This window comes from Grammomys surdaster, unplaced genomic scaffold (assembly GCF_004785775.1).
Source record: "Grammomys surdaster isolate TR1022 unplaced genomic scaffold, NIH_TR_1.0 185, whole genome shotgun sequence".
NCBI classification, from domain to species: Eukaryota; Metazoa; Chordata; class Mammalia; order Rodentia; family Muridae; genus Grammomys; species Grammomys surdaster.
Window position 1 is genome coordinate 18,447,597 of NW_021604630.1, and position 19,152 is coordinate 18,466,748.

At 42.7% G+C, this 19,152-nt stretch overlaps 1 protein-coding gene across 1 annotated transcript in view; it reads left to right on the forward strand.

Moving 5' to 3' along the window:
- The first annotated feature begins 13,777 nt into the window (after window positions 1–13,777).
- Triml2 (tripartite motif family like 2) overlaps window positions 13,778–19,152 on the forward strand; it is a 15,255-nt gene continuing 9,880 nt past the window's right edge. Inside the window, exons 1-4 of the mRNA XM_028768300.1 lie at window positions 13,778–14,016; window positions 14,356–14,451; window positions 16,100–16,294; window positions 18,649–18,789. Of these exons, the coding sequence (XP_028624133.1) occupies window positions 13,810–14,016; window positions 14,356–14,451; window positions 16,100–16,294; window positions 18,649–18,789 (639 nt within the window). The 5' untranslated portion in view covers window positions 13,778–13,809. The remainder of the gene's footprint in view (window positions 14,017–14,355; window positions 14,452–16,099; window positions 16,295–18,648; window positions 18,790–19,152) is intronic.

Genomic DNA, 19,152 nt, shown 5'->3' on the forward strand with positions numbered 1-19,152 from the left:
TGAGTGATTTTATCCTACACCAGGAAAAAGAAATATGGTGCATATTGGCTAATATGTGAATATAAGTTGTCGAGTCAATGATAATCAAGCTACAATCCATAGCACCACTATGGGTAAGTATAGAGTAAAGGGCTAGAAGGTACAGATCATTCTTGTTATGAGAGAGAAACAGAATAGATAGTTGCAAGGTTTGTATATGCTTAGCCCAGGGAGTGCCACTATTTGGAGGTGTGGCGTTGTTGGAGTTGGTATGTCACTGTATGTGTGGGCTTTAATACAGTAGTCCTAGCTGCTTGGAAGCCAGTATTCTGTTAGCAGCCTTCAGATGAAAATGTAGAAATCTCAGCTCTTCCTATGCCATGACTGCTTGGATGCTGCCATGTTCCTGACTTGAGGATAATGGACTGAACCCCTGAACCTGTAAGCCAGCCCCAGTTAAATGCTTTCCTTATAAGAGCTGTCTTGCCCATGGTGTCTGTTCACAGCAGAAAAACCCTAGCTAAGGCAATAGTTATGAATGGGGAGGATGAAATGGGGGACTCAGCTGGGGAGTGGGAGAGGAGAGGAAGACAAAGGAGTACGGGGAGAGAGAGCTCAAATTAAGGGCCATTTGAGGGGTAGCATGGTAATCTCATGTAGGAAAGCATACAGAAGCTTCCTAAATATATATACATTACATTAAATCACATGGTGATTTAACTGCAATTAACAACAATAAAATTTTTTTTAAAAAAATCGGTAAGACAGAGCCCCAACTAGCCCAACTAGCCATGTCTTGTCACCAAATGAGGCTTTTAGTCCCAGGATTGGGTTACTTCTAATTGAATTGTTGAACAAAGGAGTTCCATGGAAATCCCTAACAAACCAGCCTGCTGCCAAGACTATTGTTTGCCCTCCACTAAGCAGGAGCAAGGCTCCATTGCTCAAGACAACTCCTGAACATGGAGAGGCTGAGCCGTTTGTTATACAGAGTCTTCACATCTACTTGCTAGTGTCTTTGGTATAGGAAGAGACTGCACACAACACCGAGACAGTTATGTAATGATGAAGCCAGCCAGCCACATCTCAGTATTTTCTGTCTCGGTGCTCTCTCTACCCTGGCAAACCTTGACCTTTATCATAGTCCCGACGGCAAACTAGCACTGATAAGATCATCATCATTGTGTCCCCCTTTCTAACACTCACCTTACCATTTTAACAAGAATGCAAAAGGAAAAAAATCCTTTATCACTCGAGTGAGTTGCATGGTCACTCAGGCAGAGAGAGCCCCCTCCTCCCTAAGCTGAGCGGTGTAAAGTTCAGACAAGGAATTAAGGATGTTCAAGAAAAACCTTTGTTCACACTACTTAGGAATGATATGCAGGCTAATATGACTTTAGCTTTGCCTTGTTAGACTTTGAGTGAAGACAGTACCTAACTCTGATTTTGTTGTTGTTTGTCTCCTGACCACCTTTATTTGCTTTTTCGTGCAGTGAGGACAGTTAAAGAACAATAATGAATTTTCCATTTACAGGTAGCCCTGACCTTCATAAATCACCCCAGCTACATTCAATTCTGGGAGACTAACACCCAGATTTTGTACAACAAAAGGAGAAAAAACTTTTTTTTTCAAGAAAAAAAAATCTATTCAAATTGATTGTTGCTGACATAATACCAGCTAGTTAAACAGATTCATGAAACTGAATTTTCCCTCTTATCTGGGAGTTTTGACAATCCCTTCTAACAGTTTGGCCAGTTGTCTTTCCACAGGTGTGCTTCAAGGTCCCGAGGCCTGCAGCAGTAGTCTGCTGACCTTAGGTATTAACTGTATAGCACTTGGAAAATCCAAACGGAAGGATCAGGAGTTCCACATGCGCCTCAGCAGCATAGCAAACAGCAAACTTGAAAGCCAGCCTGGGCTATATGAGACCTGCCTCAAACTCAAGGGCAGCCTGGACTACAAAAGACCTGCTTCAAAACAAACAAAGTAGAAGCAAAATAAATGTGGCAAGTATAGATGAGCCCCCACCGACTTCAAAGGCAACTGTCATGGCTATTCATGGTTGTCAACTTCGCTACATCTCCAATTAACTAAAACTCACAAACAGAGGGGCAGCCCTGTGAGGGAATTCTGCTTAATTTGAAGTGGGAAGATCCACTTCTGATCCAGAATCTTTTTTTTTTTTTATTTGGGAAGACACACCATTAATCCTGATCTTTTTCACTGGGAAAACCCACCTCTAGTCTGACCCACACCTCCTGTTGGAAGCCTACATCAGGACATGGAAGAAGGAAGTTTTGGCCCTTTGCCTGCTTGCTCTCCCCTTGCTGGCAAGTCCATTCCTTTACTGGCGTTAGTGCCTACTTCTTTAGGACTCTGGCATATACTCAAAACCAGGTGAAACTCTCAGCATCCGAGGGTAAACAACAACTTGGACTTTCTATTGATAGGCAGCCATTATTGGATTATGTGGACCACAGCCTGGAAATCATGCGATTAAATCCCCTTTCTATTTATAAAGGGATTCATTCTTTAAGTTTTGTTACTCTGGAGCAACAATTCTCAACAATTCAAGACTCCTTTAAGGAAGTGGGAAAGAAGTAGCCATTAGAAAGCCCCAGATGCCAGGGAATCAAGAGGCTCCCAGGACTCAATAGGGATGGCAGCCTAAATACCCAACAGTGGGGAGATAGAACCTGAAGAGACCACTTCCAGTAGATAGACATGACCCCCAGTAGAGGGATAAGACTACCCATCATCCAAATGACCCTTTCACGGGGGACCCCTAAGACCATCAGAAATCAGAGATTTTCAGAATGGCTAAGATCAAAAACTCAGGTGACAGCAGATGCAGGCAAGGAGGTGGAGAAAGAGGAATACTCCTCCATTGCTGGTGAGATTGCAAGCTGGTACAACCACTCTGGAAATCAATCATGTGGTTCCTCAGAAAACTGAAAATAGTTCTACCTGAAGACCCAGCTATATCACTTACTGGACATATACCCAAAAGATGCTCTAGCACATAACAAGGAGACATACTACACTATGTTTATAGCATCCTTATTTATAATAGCCAGAAGCTGGAAACAACCCACATGTCCCTCAACAGAGGAATGGATACAGAAAATGTGGTACATTTACACAATGGCGTACTACTCAGCTATTAAAAACAATGACTTCCTGAAATTTGCAGGCAAATGGATGGAACTAGAAAATATCATCCTGAGTGAGGTAACCCAGTCATAAAAGAACACAAATGGTATGTACTCACTGATAAGTAGATATTAGCCCAAAATCTCAGAAAACCCATGATACAACCCACAAACTACATTGTGCTTAAGAAGAAGAAAGACCAAAGTGTGGAAGCTTCAATCCTACACAGAAGGGGGAACAAACTAATCACAGGAGGTAGAAGGTGGAAGGGACCTGTGAGGGAGAGTGGAAGGTGAAGGAAAAAGTGGGAGTAGGATCAGATATTGGAAGGGACAGGAGAGAAGTACATAGGATCAGGAAATTATATAAAAATATGTAGTGAGGGAGGGACTGGGGTAGCCATTAGAAAGCCCCAGATGCCAGGGAATCAAGAGGCTCCCAGGACTCAATAGGAATGACAGCCTAAATACCCAACAGTGGGGAGATAGAACCTGAAGAGACCACTTCCAGTAGATAGACATACCCATCATCCATCTCAAATTTTTTAACCCAGAATTGTTCCTGTCCAAAGGAAAGACAGGGACAAAATAAAACGGAACAGAGACTGAAGGAAAGACCATTCAAGAGACTGCCCCACCATGGGATCCATCCCATTTGTAGATACCAAACCCAGAGATTGTTGCTGATGCCAAGAAGCGCTTGCTGACAGGACCCTGGTATGGAAGTTCCCTGAGAGGTTCCCAGCACCTGACCAATACAGATGCAGATACTCACAGACAACCATCAGACAGAGCCTGGGGACCCCAATGGAGGAGTTAAAGGAAGGACTAAAGGAGTTAAAGGGGATTTCAACCCCATAGGAAGAGCAATATCAACCAACTAGGCCTACCAGAGCTCCTAGGGACTAAACCACCAATCAAAGAGTATACATAGAGGAATCTATGGCTCCAGATACATATGCAGCAGAGGATGGCCTTATCTGACATCAATGGGAGGGTAGGTCTTTGGTCCTATGGAAGCTTGATGCAGTGAGGTGGGAGTGGGTGAGTGGGTGGAGGAGCAGCCTCATGGAAGCATGGGGAGGGGAGACAGGGGAGATGGCATAGGGGGTTGTGGAGGGATAACTGGATGGGGGATATCATTTGAAACGTAAATGAATAAAATGATTAATAAAAAACACATGTTTACATTACAATTCATAACTAACAAAATTACAATTGTGAAGTAGCAATGAAAATAATCTTATGACTAGGGGGTCACCACAACCTGAGAAAGTGTATTAAAAGATTGTAAACTTAGGAAGGTTGAGAACCACTGCTCTGGAGAACCCTGACAAGTAGAGAAAATGGCATACCGCTCTGGTTAGCCATATGCTCTGTTCTTCTAAAAATTCATTTGTTATTATTGCGTGTGCATGGCATGTATGTGTGTGTGTGTGTGTGCGTGTGTGTGCACATTGTGTACACATGTGGAGGTCAGAAGAGAACTCTGATGCTCGTTCTTTCCTTGAAACTTTACGTGAGATCTGGGGAACACACTCTGAAATGCTAGAGTCTTTCTTTGCCTGCTGATCACTGGCCCAGGTGTGCATTCTTCAATGCCAAATTTTTAAATGGCACAGCTGGAAGTACTATATGGACCTCTTATAGATAAGAAACAACAAACAGATATAAAGGAACCTAATGAAATCTAGATACCTGCTTCTTTTTCCAGATTAATTTATGAAGATTTCAGCTGGTTGTAGTGGTGAATGCCTTTAAATATTGCACTTTGAGATAGAGGTAAATGGACCTCTGAATTCAAGACCAGACTTGTCTACACAGTAAGTTCCAAACCGGCCATGGCTATACAGTGAGAACTTGTTCCAAAAATCAAGAGAGGAGGTATGTGCACATATGCGTAGGTGACTTTGGAGGCCACAAGAGGGCACCAGTTCCCTTGAGCTGGAGTAACAGGCAGTGGTCCGCAGCCTAACTTGAAATACTGTCAACTCAACTCTGGTCCTTTGCAAGAGCCTTAAGGACTGATTGATCTTTCGTGCCCCTGCTTCTAATGAACAGGACAAACTTGGAGAATATGAGACAGATAGAAGCCAATCATTCCTTTCAGGGCACGGTGCTGTAAACTTCAAATATTCAACACTATGGAAGCTGAGGCAGGAGGATTGTCAGAAGTTTAAGCTCAGATTTCTATATATACCAAAAGGCTGTCTCAAAAACAAGCAAACAAAAACCCAAAAAAGAAGGTAAAAAGTCAAAATCTCACACATGTTTATTATCCCAAGGCTTAAAAGAGAAGAGATTGGGTATATTTAAAAAGAAAGAAAGAAAGAAAGAAAGAAAGAAAGAAAGAAAGAAAGAAAGAAAGAAAGAAAGAAAGGAAGGAAGGAAGGAAGGAAGAAAGGAAGAAAGAAAGAAAGAAAGGAAAAAAGAAAGAAAGGGAGAAAGAAATTAAGAAAGAAAGAAAGTCCTCTCTGGGATAAACAATAGAAAAAAGTGAAGGTGGTTTATCTGAGAAAAGCTATGGAATGCAGTTTAGGGGGAGGGTGTCAGGATCTCTTGAGTTAGGAAAGAGGCTATAGTAGATGCCTAGGGCTGAATCTTATCTGTAATATCAGAGAGCCAGGTAAAAGGATTTGCTGGTTGTCATGTCAACTGCTTTAAAAAATTAAATTAAATTTAAAAACCTCTCTCCTTTGCTTAGCAAGGATTGGTGTATGACATAATCCCTGTCAAAGACAGGACTGTAAGATTAGGAAACTAGACAGATTTTCCTCTTCACTGGGCCCAGACCAACACTAGCTGGGATTGTCCCCTTCTGGGACAAAGTCCTTAGGCAGGCAGTTATCTTAGCACAAAGCAGTGACCCTTCACTGAAGCAAACATTCTGGAGACCCACAGCAGAGTGAGTCATTCTTCTCTAGTAAAAACGCATTTAGCAGTGAAAGATAAGAGGTTGAGGCTAAGAAGAAAGCATGACAGACCCAGCAAATTAGTTTCATGGCCTGCATTCCCATCAATGGTCACTGCATGCAGGACACTCCATTTTAAAAGTACCTTTCTTCTGGGGGGTGGAGGATAGGAAATGGGGAAAGGGGATAACATCTGAAATGTAAATAAATAAAATATCAAATAAAAAAGGTACCTTTCTGTTTTGTTACATATATTTTTTAATTTATTTTTAATTACCTTAGAACGTTGCAGGTTTCCTTAAGGAATTGAAATATATATTTTTTTCTTTAGTTGGCCCCCTTCATCTCCCTCCATCTCCCTCAGGGACTCCTCCTCCATTAAACTCTTCCCTGCTGCTCCCATTTCCTCTTTCACACACACCCCCCTCTCTCTCACACACACACACACACACACACACACACTTAAAGTCGTTAATCCGTTGTTTCCCTATTTTGGACTTGCTTCTGGTTTACTGCCCCCATACACAATCACCAGGGCATAAATAAATATAAGTAACACTTAGAAGCTAGGGTCTGCATCTGAGAGAGATCTTTCTAAGCCTGAGTTACCTCGATATAATCCTTTCCACTTTTATCCATTTTTCTTGAAAAAAAAATATATATATACACACATACACACACACACACACACACACACACACACACACACACATATATATGGTGTTTCTGTTTCTTCACAAACATCATGACCAAGAAGCAAGTTGGGGAGGGAAGGGTTTATTCAGCTTACACTTCCACATTGCTGTTCATCACCAAAGGAAGTCAGGACTGAAACTCAGGAAGCAGGAACTGATGCAGAGGCCATGGAGGGTGCTGCTTACTGGCTTGCTTCCCCTGGCTTGCTCAGCCTGCTTTTCTTATAGAACCTAGGACTACCAGCACAGGAATGGCATTGCCCACAGTGGGCTCTCCCACTGTTGATCACTAGTTGAGAAAATGTCTTAGAGATGGATCTCATGGAGGCATTTCTTCAAGGGAGGCTCCTTTCTCTGTGATAAACTCCAGCTTGGGTCAAGTTGACACACAAAACTAGCCAGTAAAATATACATATATATAAATTTTCTCCCCATCCCCTTTGGCTGTCCTGGAACTTGTAAGTAGGCACAGCAAGAAAGAAACACTGAACACAGCCCATCTCTAATGAGCTCCTCCTCTGACAGCAGAAGGCAGTGCAGCTGCAAATGCTTATTGGGTTGTATAGAGTAAAAGAAGTGGGCATCGCAGAAATGAAACCTGGACCGTTAGAGACAGGAAGTGCTGGGAATTGTGACTGGGTAGATTAAGTGCTCGATGCTGTGGAAGGGAAGGGGTCCCATAGCTGTGAAGGGCTTCTGAGAAACGCATAATCAACCCCAGGTGGGACCCAAACCACCATCCTAAAAGATTGTCATCAGCACTGCTAGTTTGGGGACTCCTTTAAGACCCAACAGAACTAAGTAGAGGAGACTTCCCTAGATCATATTGAAATCCTCTGGCTTCTGCCTCCTGAGTGCTGGGATTAAAGGCTTGTGCCAGCTTGTGTCTGTCTTTCTGTCTTTTCTTCCTCCCTTCCTTCCTTCCTTCCCTTTTTTTTTTTTTTTTTTTTTGTTGTTGTTGTTTGTTTGTTTTTTTCAAGACAGGATTTCTCTGTGCAGCCCTGGCTGTCCTGGAACTCACTCTGTAGACAAGGCTCAGAAATCCGCCTGCCTCTGCCTCCCAAGTGCTGGGATTAAAGGCGTGCGACACCACCGACCGGCCTGGCTTGAAAAAATTCCAGGATGAATCAATAGCACTTTATCTGTTTTCAGAATCTCTCTCTGTGTGGTCCAAGCTGGCTTGGAACTCACCTCTTACCCTTGGTCCACTTTAAATTTGCAGCAATCCTCCTGCCTCAGCCTTTCCAATTCAGGGATAACCAGTACTGTGCTACCCAACCTGTCTGGGACTGAGATTCACACCCAAGGTCAGAGCTTTACAGAATTTTCTGACAACTGTTTAGAATGTAAATTAACCTACTGAAATGCGGCTCTTCTGAGTCAGCAATCCAGGAGGTGGAGCCACTGCAGCTTCTTCCGGATCAGTCCAGTCACGGAGGTCAAAATGGCTGGCTTATCAGAGGTGGTGAGACATCCTGAGACAACTGACTGACCTTCGTACCGAAGTCTCTTACCTCCACTACTGTGGCTTCTTTCCGTGAAGGAAATCCTTAATATTTCAGGAAAGGGAGGTGAGTTTTCCGTTTGGCGTCATTTCCATAATCATAACTCTTTTCAACTACAAAGCTTTTTTTTAAGTATTTCTTTTGTGTGAGCTTCTGTGGGGGTGGGGCTGCGGGATGACCCGACTGGAGGTCAAGCTTGCGGAAGTCCATAGTTTCTCTCCTTCCTACCCGTAGGGCCTGAGTTTCAGATTTAGCCTTCGGGCTTGGCAGAAACTGCCCTCTTACACCCACCGAACCATTGAGGGGTTCCAACGTTTTATTTTTATTTAGTTATTTACCTATGGGAGCATTGTGCTGCAAGCATACCTAGTGCCCTCGGAGGCCAGAAGAGGGTGCTTGGGTCCACCTAGAACTGGAGCCGCTGATGGCTGAGTCTACTTGGGGACACAGGACTTGAACCTCCACAAGTAGCCCAGACTGGGTACCCGAGGACATTTCTGGGCCACTATTAAAAAACGTAAACTTTTTTAATGAGACAGGGCCCTCTTTTTTTTTTTTTTTTTTTTTTTTGGTACTATTGTTAGCGTTTGAACTCGCAGCGGCCTTGTTGCTTAGCTCCCCAAGTGCTGGAATCACAAGCCGATGTGAGCTATCCTGCCTGATCAAATTCAACAGCTTAATTTTGGTATCCTTGGAAGCTTGGTGGCTGGTTGATTGACAGATGATAGTGGGGTGAGGGCAGTAAAAAAGATAAAAGAACACGTGAGAAAGGGAAGACAAAAGGAAAATAAAACATTCGGGGAAAGCCAGCACAGGGAGACAGGAATTTCTTGGGGTTTGTTTTGGGAGGCTTTTTGGTATAATTTGGTGGGGTTTTTTTGTTTGTTTGTTTGTTTGTTGTTGTTGTTGTTGTTTGAGACAGGGTTTCTCTGTGCATCCCTGACTGCCCTCAACCCTCTCTGTAAATCAGGCTGACCTCAAACTCTCAGGAATCAGCCTGCCTCTGCCTCCTGAATGCAAGGATTACAGGCGTGTACTACCACAACATGGCCTGAATTTCTTGGTTTTGTTTTTTATTAAAAATTAATATTTGCCTGGCAGTGATGGTGCACACCTTTAATCCCAGCACTTGGGAGGCAGAGGCAGGCGGATTTCTGAGTTCGAGGCCAGCCTGGTCTACAGAATGAGTTCCGGGACAGCCAGGGCTGTACAGAGAAACCCTGTCTCGAACCCCCCCCCCCAAAAAAAAAAAAATTAATATTTGACCTGTCCTTTTGATTTGCTTTAACCTTTTTGCTGAAGCCTTCCCCGCCAAAACAAAAAAACAAACAAACAAAACAACAACAAAAATACTGTTTTTTAGGATGGATGTGGTAGCATACTTAATCCAAGTACTGGGGAGACAGAGGCAGGAGGTTCTCTGAATTCCAAGCCAGTTTGGTCTATCTAGCAAGTTCCAGGACATAAAGGCATGAACATGTTGCCATGGCTCTCTTGCAGAGATCTGCCTGTTCCTGCCTCCCTCATTCTAGGATTAAAGAAAGATCCCATGGCATGTCGTTATTATTTTTGAAATATTTGAGTATCTCATATGCCATATACAGAGATCTAAGGAACTGAGTCCTTGCGAAGAATGACCCACGGGTAAACCTTTTTCGGGATGTGGACTCAGACACCCCAAAACTAATGTTTATTGGAAAGAATATCAGACTGAGCTGTAGTGTCAGTTCTCTCTCCAAGTCTTGAGACATTCCAGATCTGACAATTCTGACTCACACCTTTCATCCCAGCACTCAGGAGGCAAAGGCAGGTAGGTGGATCTCTGTGAGTTTCCCACCAGCCTGGTCTACAAAGCAAGTTCCAGGACAGCTAGGAACCAAAAAGAAAAAAATAAAATAAACAAAGAAGTGGGGAGGCCATAGGAGCCAAAGGCAGAAGTCTGAGACCCTAAACCAGTCAGTCTGGGTGCTATCAGCTAATAGGATCATAAAAGCATGGAGGAAGGTCAGAGACTGCTACTGCCGCAGGAGTCTAGGGAACCTCAGTATCAAGTCACTGGAGCAGGCTGCCTAGCTCAGGAAGCCAGACCAGGGAAACTCTCCAGGCACCTAGAGGCATACACAGACAGTGACCAGAGGAAATGCATTTGCAATTCCCATGGCTACTTGTTGTTTTAGTTTTTATTTTTTCAGCTTGGGTTTTAGTATATCTGCAGGGCTGACCTTGAACTCTGTGTACCACGGGCTGGTCTCAAACTGGTGGCAATCCTCCTGCCTCCACCTTCCGTGCTGAGAGTACAAGCATGATCTCCTACTTCTTCATAGAGGTTACTGTTAAGTAGAGAAATAACTATTTCTTTAAATTTGATTTAAAACCTGATAGAAAAATGGATAAGAAAACTGAATAGGCTCTTTTTCATTTGAAGGTAAACTAATAATTAAACAGTACTTAATGATAGTATTTCTTATCCAGCCAGTGGGCAGTAACCCAAAAACTTGACATCTTCCTTATACTTTTCTTGGAATACATGTTTGTATCGTACTTGCGGCTAAGAATCTTACAGTGTTACTAAAATCATAAATGAATTGCCAGCAACTCCTTTTGAGAGAATATACTCTTTAGGACCAAAATTCCCAATGATTAATGACAGGATTTAATGTGGCCCAGGGTAGATTAAACTCCTGATCCTCTTGCCTCAGTTTCCCAACTGCTGGGATTATGGGATTACAGGCCTTAGTCACTTTTTTTTTTTTTAAGACTAGTGTATGATTTTCCTGTTTTGCAAAGTTTTTCTACTTATGGCTTGTCGAAAAAGTTTTTTCCTTGTAGGTGCTTGCCTTCTGTCTTTAGTATCACATGGTTTTGGTTGTTTGTTTGAAATCTGACCTCATACAAGTAATAATTTGGAAAAATGGGGAAATATTTTCCTGTAATCTTGTTAGCTGATTTTTTTTTTTTTTTGCATACTTGCAATAATTTTCATGTGTTTCTTATAGGTGCTGGGATTTTTAAGCCCATGGCTTCACACATGCTAGGTAAATATTTTACCAGTGAGCCACCTCCTCAACCTTGTTTTTTTTTCTTTTGCCTTTTTGATAGAAATCTCACACAGGCTGGAGAGATGGCTCAGAGGTTAGGGGCACTGACTGCTCTTCCAGAGGTCCTGAGTTCAATTCCCAGCAACCACATGGTGACTCACAACCATCTGTAGAGATCTGATGCCCTCTTCTGGTGTGTCTGAGAACAGCTACAGTGTACTCATATACCCAAATAAATAATTCTTTTAAAAAAAAAAAAAAAAAAAAGGAAAAGTAATTTGGTGCTGGAGAGATGGCTTAGCGGTTAAGAGCATTGACTGTTCTTCCAGAGGTCCTGAGTTCAATTCCCAGCAACCACATGGTGGCTCACAGCCATCTGTAATGGGCCCCATGCCCTCTTCTAGTGTGTGTCTGAACACAGCTGTAGTGTACTCAAATAAATAAGAAATACATCTTTAAAAAAAAAAAGAAATCTCACACAGGTAGACCTCGGACTCATCCTGTGACTAGTTAATCCCTGAACTAACTCCTGGCCCTCTAATTCTGCCTCAGCCTCCAGAGTGATGGAGATTACAGAATGAGCCACCTAACCTGGAAAGTGTTTTATGAAAAGCTCTACTTTGCTGGGTGATGATCCCAGCACTCTGGAGGCAGAGGCAGGCAGATCTCTTTGAGGTCAAGGCCAGCCTGGTCTATAGAGCAAGTTGTAGGACAGCAAGGACTACACAGAGAAACCCTGTGTTTGGGTGCTTTCCAAAACACCAATAAATAAATAAAATCTTCTACTCTAAGATATATGTAGCTGGATGTAGTGGCACATACTTTTAATCCCAGCACTCAGGATGCAGAACTGCATAGTGAGACCCTATCTAAAAACAAAACAAAAAAAGATATCCAAGTGTAATATTCTTTTTTTTTTAAGAAATCTATGTATATATTTTAGTTGTTTGAAACAGGGTTGCCCTCAAACTTGTAGATATCTGCTTGCCTCCATTTCCAGGATACTGGGATACAAAGTATACATAATTTCACCTTGAAATATTTATTTCACTCTTAATTAGGTGGCTTAGAGGGAGGACAGCCATGATGCAGGTATATGTACCTAAGTGTAGGCACCCAAGGAAGCCAGAAATGTTGGATCCCCCTAAGCTGGAGTTACTACTGGCTTTTGAGAAGTCCAGTTCTCTAGAAGAGCAGTACACACTCTTAACCTCTGAGTCAACTCTTTTACACCTAAATATTATAAGAAATATATTGTGTCTTAAATATTAATTCAAAAAGTAAAAGGATTCCCAGTTGTGGTTGTTGGGTCCCACCTATAATTCCATCTCCAGAGGGACTGAAGGAGGAGAGGTTAGTACACTGTGGATTCCAGGTTAGCCAGAGCTGCATAGGGAGGAAGACCCAATCTCAAGAACAAAACAAGCAAATTAAAAAACCAAAACACAAAAAAAAACAGAACAAAATGGCAGCTGGGGATGGACCTCAGTTGATTAACCCAATGCAGTTGTAAAGCTCTGGATTTTATCCCCAGCATCATAACAACCAGGTCTTGTGGCATCTGTCTGTAACCCAAACACCTCACTGGGAATGTGAAGTAAGGGGGATCTAGAGTGTGTGTTTGGGGACATGACATTATCAGAAGAGGTGGTCAGCAAAGGACTATGAGAACAAATGTGTATAAGGGATTGTCAGAGATTGGGACTCGGTGTTCTGATGTCATTCTGCAATGCTAGGTTAGATCAGAGAACTGATAGCATGCCTGTTTGTTTTTTGGTTTTGTTTGGTTGGTTGGTTGTTTTAAGTAAAATGTCCTTCACAGATGTCCAAGGGCCAATCTGACCTCAGCAATCCCTCACTGAGATCATCTCCCCAGGTGATTCTGATTATGACAAGTTAAATTATTGCAGTTACTGTGTGTGTGTGTGTGTGTGTGTGTGTGTGTGTGTGTGTGTGTGTGTGAGAGAGAGAGAGAGAGAGGGGGGGGGAGGGAGAGAGAGATCTCTTTTATGATGAATTCTAGAGTTATGCAAGCTGTAATATCATTGTTGCAAAGTTTACAGAGACCCAACTCTTAGGCCAGGTAGACCTGAACAAGCCTGAACACCAATACCACCAATACCTCTTTACACTGATAGTACTTATCCTCTAAGAGGCACTCAGAGAGCCCCACTGTCAGTCAGTCTCTCTCTGTGTCTTTCTCTGTGCCAGGAAAGTGAATACTGTGTTTGTGTATAGTCTGTTGACTTGTAGAGAAATGTGTTCCTCCATTGTTGCTTACAGTTAGTCTTTAAACCTATTGCTGAATTATCAGAAGACTTAAGCCCGTCTAGCCAGGAATTCTGCCATAACTCTGTCTCCTTCCTCACACAGCCCAGGACTACTGAAAAGCTAGTTAGATTCTGCACGGTAGCTCCTGAGGGTACCAAGTGGGCCTGCTTCAGATCACAGTAATACATTTACTTATCTCCTCCTGTTCATCGGCAGGAAAGAAGTTCACATCAGAAACAAGCAGTCTGGTCTTCATATGGTGGCACTGACCAGAATGTCCCAAGTACCCAAGCCCCAGATACCGTACAGAATCACAGAGGAGTCATACTGTGAGACACTTCCTGAACCATTGCAACTCTTCAGTGACAATGACCAAATCATAGTTTGCAGCAAAGGTTTCCAGTCTCCAGAGCACAAGCAGCATGCAGCATATGATATCCAAGAAGCTGCTGAGTACTACAGGGTAAGCTTTAAGGAAAATCTAAACGAGTCTGGCCAACTTCTGGATGATTTGATTGATTTGATGATACAGATATAGTGTTTCTCCAGAAATGATCCTTGAGTGTTGATTAAGAAATACCACAAGCTGGGTGGTGGTGGCACAGATCATTAATCCCAGCACTCTGGAGGCAGAGGCAAGTGAATCTCCAAGTTTGAGGCCAACCTGGTCTACAGATCAAGTTCTGGGACAGTCAGGGTTGGTTTCATAGAGAAATTCTGATTTTGGTGGGGGTGGGATGGGGAATCCTCCTATTCTCACACAGTGAATTTTCCTGAAATCCCATGATCTGTTTGTCTGCAGAAGTTATTCCAGGAAACCCTGGTTACACTGAGAAAAAAGCTTGAAGCAGCTAAGAGCTTACTGGCCGAAGAGCGAGAGAGAATGGTGACGATTCAGGTGATGGTTTATCCTGATGCTGGGGAGGGGGAACCTGCCATTAAGATAGCAAAGCAGGAGAAAGTATTTCAAGTCCATAATAAAGGAAAGAAGCTAATTACCTTTTATTTCCTTTTTTTTTTTTTTTTCAAGACAAGGTTTCTCTGTGTAGTCCTGGCTGTCCTGGAACTCACTCTGTAGACCAGGCTGGCCTCGAACTCAGAAATCCACCTGCCTCTGCCTGCCAAGTGCTGGGACTAAAGGCATGTGCCACCACTACCCGGCTGATTACTTTTAAGATTTGTTTTTATCCTTATCCTATTTAAAGATTTATTTTAAGATTTATTTATGCCGGGCAGTAGTGTCGCACGCCTTTAGTCCCAGCACTTGGGAGGCAGAGGCAGGTGGATTTCTGAGTTCGAGGCCAGCCTGGTCTACAGAGTCAGTTCCAGGACAGCCAGGGCTATAAAGAGAAACCCTGTCTCAGAGAAAAAAAAAAAAAAAAAAAGGTTTATTTACAAATATGTGTGGGCATATACATTTGGTGCCAAAAGAGATCAGCAATGGATTTTAAATCCCCTGGAGCCAGAGTGATGGGCATTGTGAGCCACTTGATATGGGTGACAAGATGTCTGGTCCTCTGCAAGGACAGCGCATGCTCTTTAAACACTTAACCAGCTCTCTATCCCAGAAAGTTAATTTCTTGATAAGGAATTCTTCAAAAGTGAAAGGAAAGAAAATTATTTTTTAAAAAATGACCAAAGAAATGAGAAAAGAAAGCGTAAATATCTTTTTGTATGTTGGAAATAAATCTTACTGCTTTCTTTTATTTTATTCTTTTTTCTTTTCTTTTTAATGTGATTTAAACAAACAAACAAACAAACAAAAACCAACAGTGACATACACCTGTAGCTTCCAAAGTTAGGAAGGAAAAGCTTGAACTTACATAGTGAAATTCGGAAGACATGTCTCAAAGGACAGCTCTCAAAAAGAGAAATCACATCACACATGTACACATATGTACACACATGGGCAGAGATGATGTGCCTCAGTTGGTAGAGTGTTTTGCTTTGAAAGCTCAGGGTTTGGTCCCCAGCAAAACCAGACATGGTGAGAATATCTGTAATCTGTAATCTCATTGCTAGAGAGGCAGAGGCAGGAGGGTCAGAAAGACATTCAAGGCCTTCCTCAGTTACAAACAAGCAAGTTTGAAACCAGACTTTATCCCACAAAGAACAAAACAAAATGTATTTGCTTAGGACTTTGCCCATGGAAGAGAAAGCTCCTGATGTTTTTAGCCATAGGTCATACTTTCCTTAGCTCGTTTGGTTTTTGACACTGGGCTTTCAAGTCGCTCACACTGGTCTCAAACACATCATTCCCCTGCCTCAGCTTCAGCTACCCTAAGACTACAGCCTCACACCTGGGCTGCTTCTTTGGCTTTATAAAGTCAGGGAACATCCCTCCATCCACAAAGTTGAGTTTATGAGTTTGTTGATACCTTGGTGAATCTTCACTGGATTCCCTTTCTCCTTCAGAGCTAGGGCTTTTCTTTCTTCCCTCGTGTTTCATGTCTCCTTGTGATTGTGCTGTGGTTAAACAGAGGTGCACAACTGTTGTCAGTTTATCCTGTTTAACCTGAAATCTGTAACCTCCCCATCTGGGAAAGGAAGAAGAACAGAGGTTTAAAGAGATGATTGAGGCCGAGTATAAGATGCGATTCCAGTTACTGACTGAAGAGAAAGAAGAAGAGTATTCGAGACTGCCAGCCTACAAAGTTGACCTGAACTTCAATGGACCTAATCAGGACCACCTGATGAAGTGTGGTACTGAGCTCATGCAGAAGTCCCAAGAAATGCTACAGGTGAGAGGCTATTCTGGATGGAGAGTAGCTAAGCAAATGTATCCATTCCCAATAAATTATCCAGTGACACGTAGCAGTGGGGGACACCTTTAATACCCACACTTGGGAGACAGAGACAGGCGAATCTCTGTGAGTTTGAAGCCAACCTGGTCTACAGAGTGAGTTCCAGGACATCTAGGGCTACCCAAAGAAATCCTATCTTGAAAAAGAAAACCAAAAAATGTATCCAGTGACAACCATGTATATAGAGTGTACTCGTGTACTTACTTGCAGTTCTTTCAAAAGATTCTGTTCAAACACACATATAAATAGAGAAGCAAGGAAGGAGAGAGGCCCATACATTTATTTATGTATATTCATTATCTCATATTACACTGCTAATATACTTGCAGTCATGGAAAGACACATGGCTAAGACAGCACTAATATTGTTTCCGTCCAGAGCCACATTGAGAGAATTAACCTCAGAAGACTCGCAGGGATCTTATTGATGGTTTAGTAGTTACTAGCTTTTAGGTAGCCTTGGGCCTGTGTGGCTCAGTGTCTAACCTAGTTTCTTTAGCTGTGAAATGGAAATAACAATGGCCTCTAGTTCATAACGTTGCTGTGAGGTTTGGCTGAGATAATCTACAGAGAGCCTCTAGACAGTGCCTTGTACGTTTTCAGCAGTCCATAAATAGCAGGCACTGTGATTACAGTTGGGATCTTTAATGGCAATGGGAGATTAAATATAACCTATAGGCGTCTATAAGAGGCTTGCAGAATGGGCTGCAGCTGTATTAAGGCATACTGCTTGTCATGAGGACTAGCTAACATGACTGTGTGTCACTGAGGAATTCTCCAACACAAGAAGTAATTTCCCAAATGAGAAAAAAAAAGCTTCTAGTTTTGTTTTGTTTTGTTTTGTTTTTCTAATTGATACAACCATGGACAGGTAGAATATATTTAGGAAGACAAAAAGGAAAACCAGTTATCAATGGCATTATTATTATTATTATTATTATTATTATTATATTTTTATCATTTGGTTTTTTCGAGACAGGGTCTCTCTGTATAGCCCTGGCTGTCCTAGAACTCACTCTGTAGACCAGGCTGACCTCAAACTCAGAAATCTGCCTGCCTCTGCCTTCCAAGTCCTGGGATTAAAGGTGTGCATGCGCCACCACTGCCTGGCTAGTGGCCTCATTATTTAAGCATCTCTGCTAATTATTGATTAAAGTATCAATTTTAAAATTTGTTTTCAAGTAGGCAGGCATGCTGGTACATGCCTGTTATCCTAGCACCCAGAAGGCAAAAGCATGTGGACCTCTCTGACTTCAAGGCCAGTCTGTACTACTTAGTGAGTTATGGAACAGCCAGGGTTGTGCAAAGAGATGCTGTCTTCAAACAAACAAACAAACAAAAAAGTGTTTTTGAGATAGTCTCACTATTCAGCTCCAGCTGGCCTAAAGCTTGCTTTATAGACAGGTTGGCCTTGAACTGATAAAGACACCCGCCTCTGTCCCAGAGGGCTGGAATTAAAGGGATACCATGCCCTAAATTATAATTTTAATTCGTGATGAAACATTCAAGTTCTGAACAAAATGTCACACCGGAAAGAGTGGTGTGTTTTGGGTACCATGTTTGTTAATCTGAGTAAACAGGTTTCATGAACAAATGCCTACCTAAGTTTGGCATATTAAACAATAAGGGTAAAATTGCATTTCTTCACTAATCTAGAAAGGAAACTTCCCTCTGCAGTCTTGGCTAACCTGAGCCAGGTTTGTGCTGCCATGGCACCCAGCCTCCGGTTTGTATTGAAAGGCACCCTGCCTCACAGAGAAACATGGCTTTACCTGATTATGTCTTTTCCTGAGACATTCAGGAATTCAGATTTCCTGGCCAAGGTTGATTTAGTAAATAAAAGGGCATGGTGGTACATATCTTTAATCCCAGCATTTGAGAGGCAGCGGCAAACAGATCTCTGCGTTCGAAGCCATCCTGGTTTACGGAGTGAGTTTCAGGACAGCCATGGCTACACAGAGAAACAAAAGAAACAAAGATAACCAGCCAACCAACCAGCCAACCAACCAACCAACCAACCAACCAACCAAATACATACATATGTGGGGCTAGAGAGATGGCTCAGTTCTTAAGAGTACTGTCTGCTCTTCCAGAGGTCCCAGGTTCAGTTCCTAGAACCAACATACAGTCTCTGACTCTAATTCCAGGGTATATGACTCACTCACAAAAATACAACATACAGGCAAAACACCAGTGCACATTTTATATATATATGTGTGTGTGTGTGTGTGTGTGTGTGTGTGTGTGTGTGTATACAAATTGCTGAAAGTTAATGTGGAGATGGATCTGCAGAGACTTAGCCGCCTGGGGAGAGAGAACATGGGCAAACTGAAGGCGAGTGAAGTCCGGCTTTGCGAGCACCTCTGCAGCCTCCAGAGGATCATCAAAGACCTGGAGAGGAATAGTGCAGAATCTGCCATTGTACTGCTCCAGGTAAGCCTGGGGAAGACCATTCCTTAATAGCCTTTGGGAACTGCAGAGTGGACAGACTCATTAAGGGTCACTTCCAGAATACCAGGTCCAGTGATCTTCAACCCAATGTGAAAGCTAGGCAGCCATTGTCCCCCTGCTAAAAGCATTATGAATACTGTTGATGATTCTGTAAGTCAGTACAGACATAGGGAGAACACTGAGCTTCCTCAATGCCCACTTTGAGCATATGTCTGAAGGAAATGAAATTGATGTGCTGCTGGGCGGTGGTGGCGCACGCCTTTAATCCCAGCACTTGGGAGGCAGAGGCAGGTGGATCTCTGAGTTCGAGAGTTCAAGGCTAGCCTGGTCTACAGAGTGAGTTCC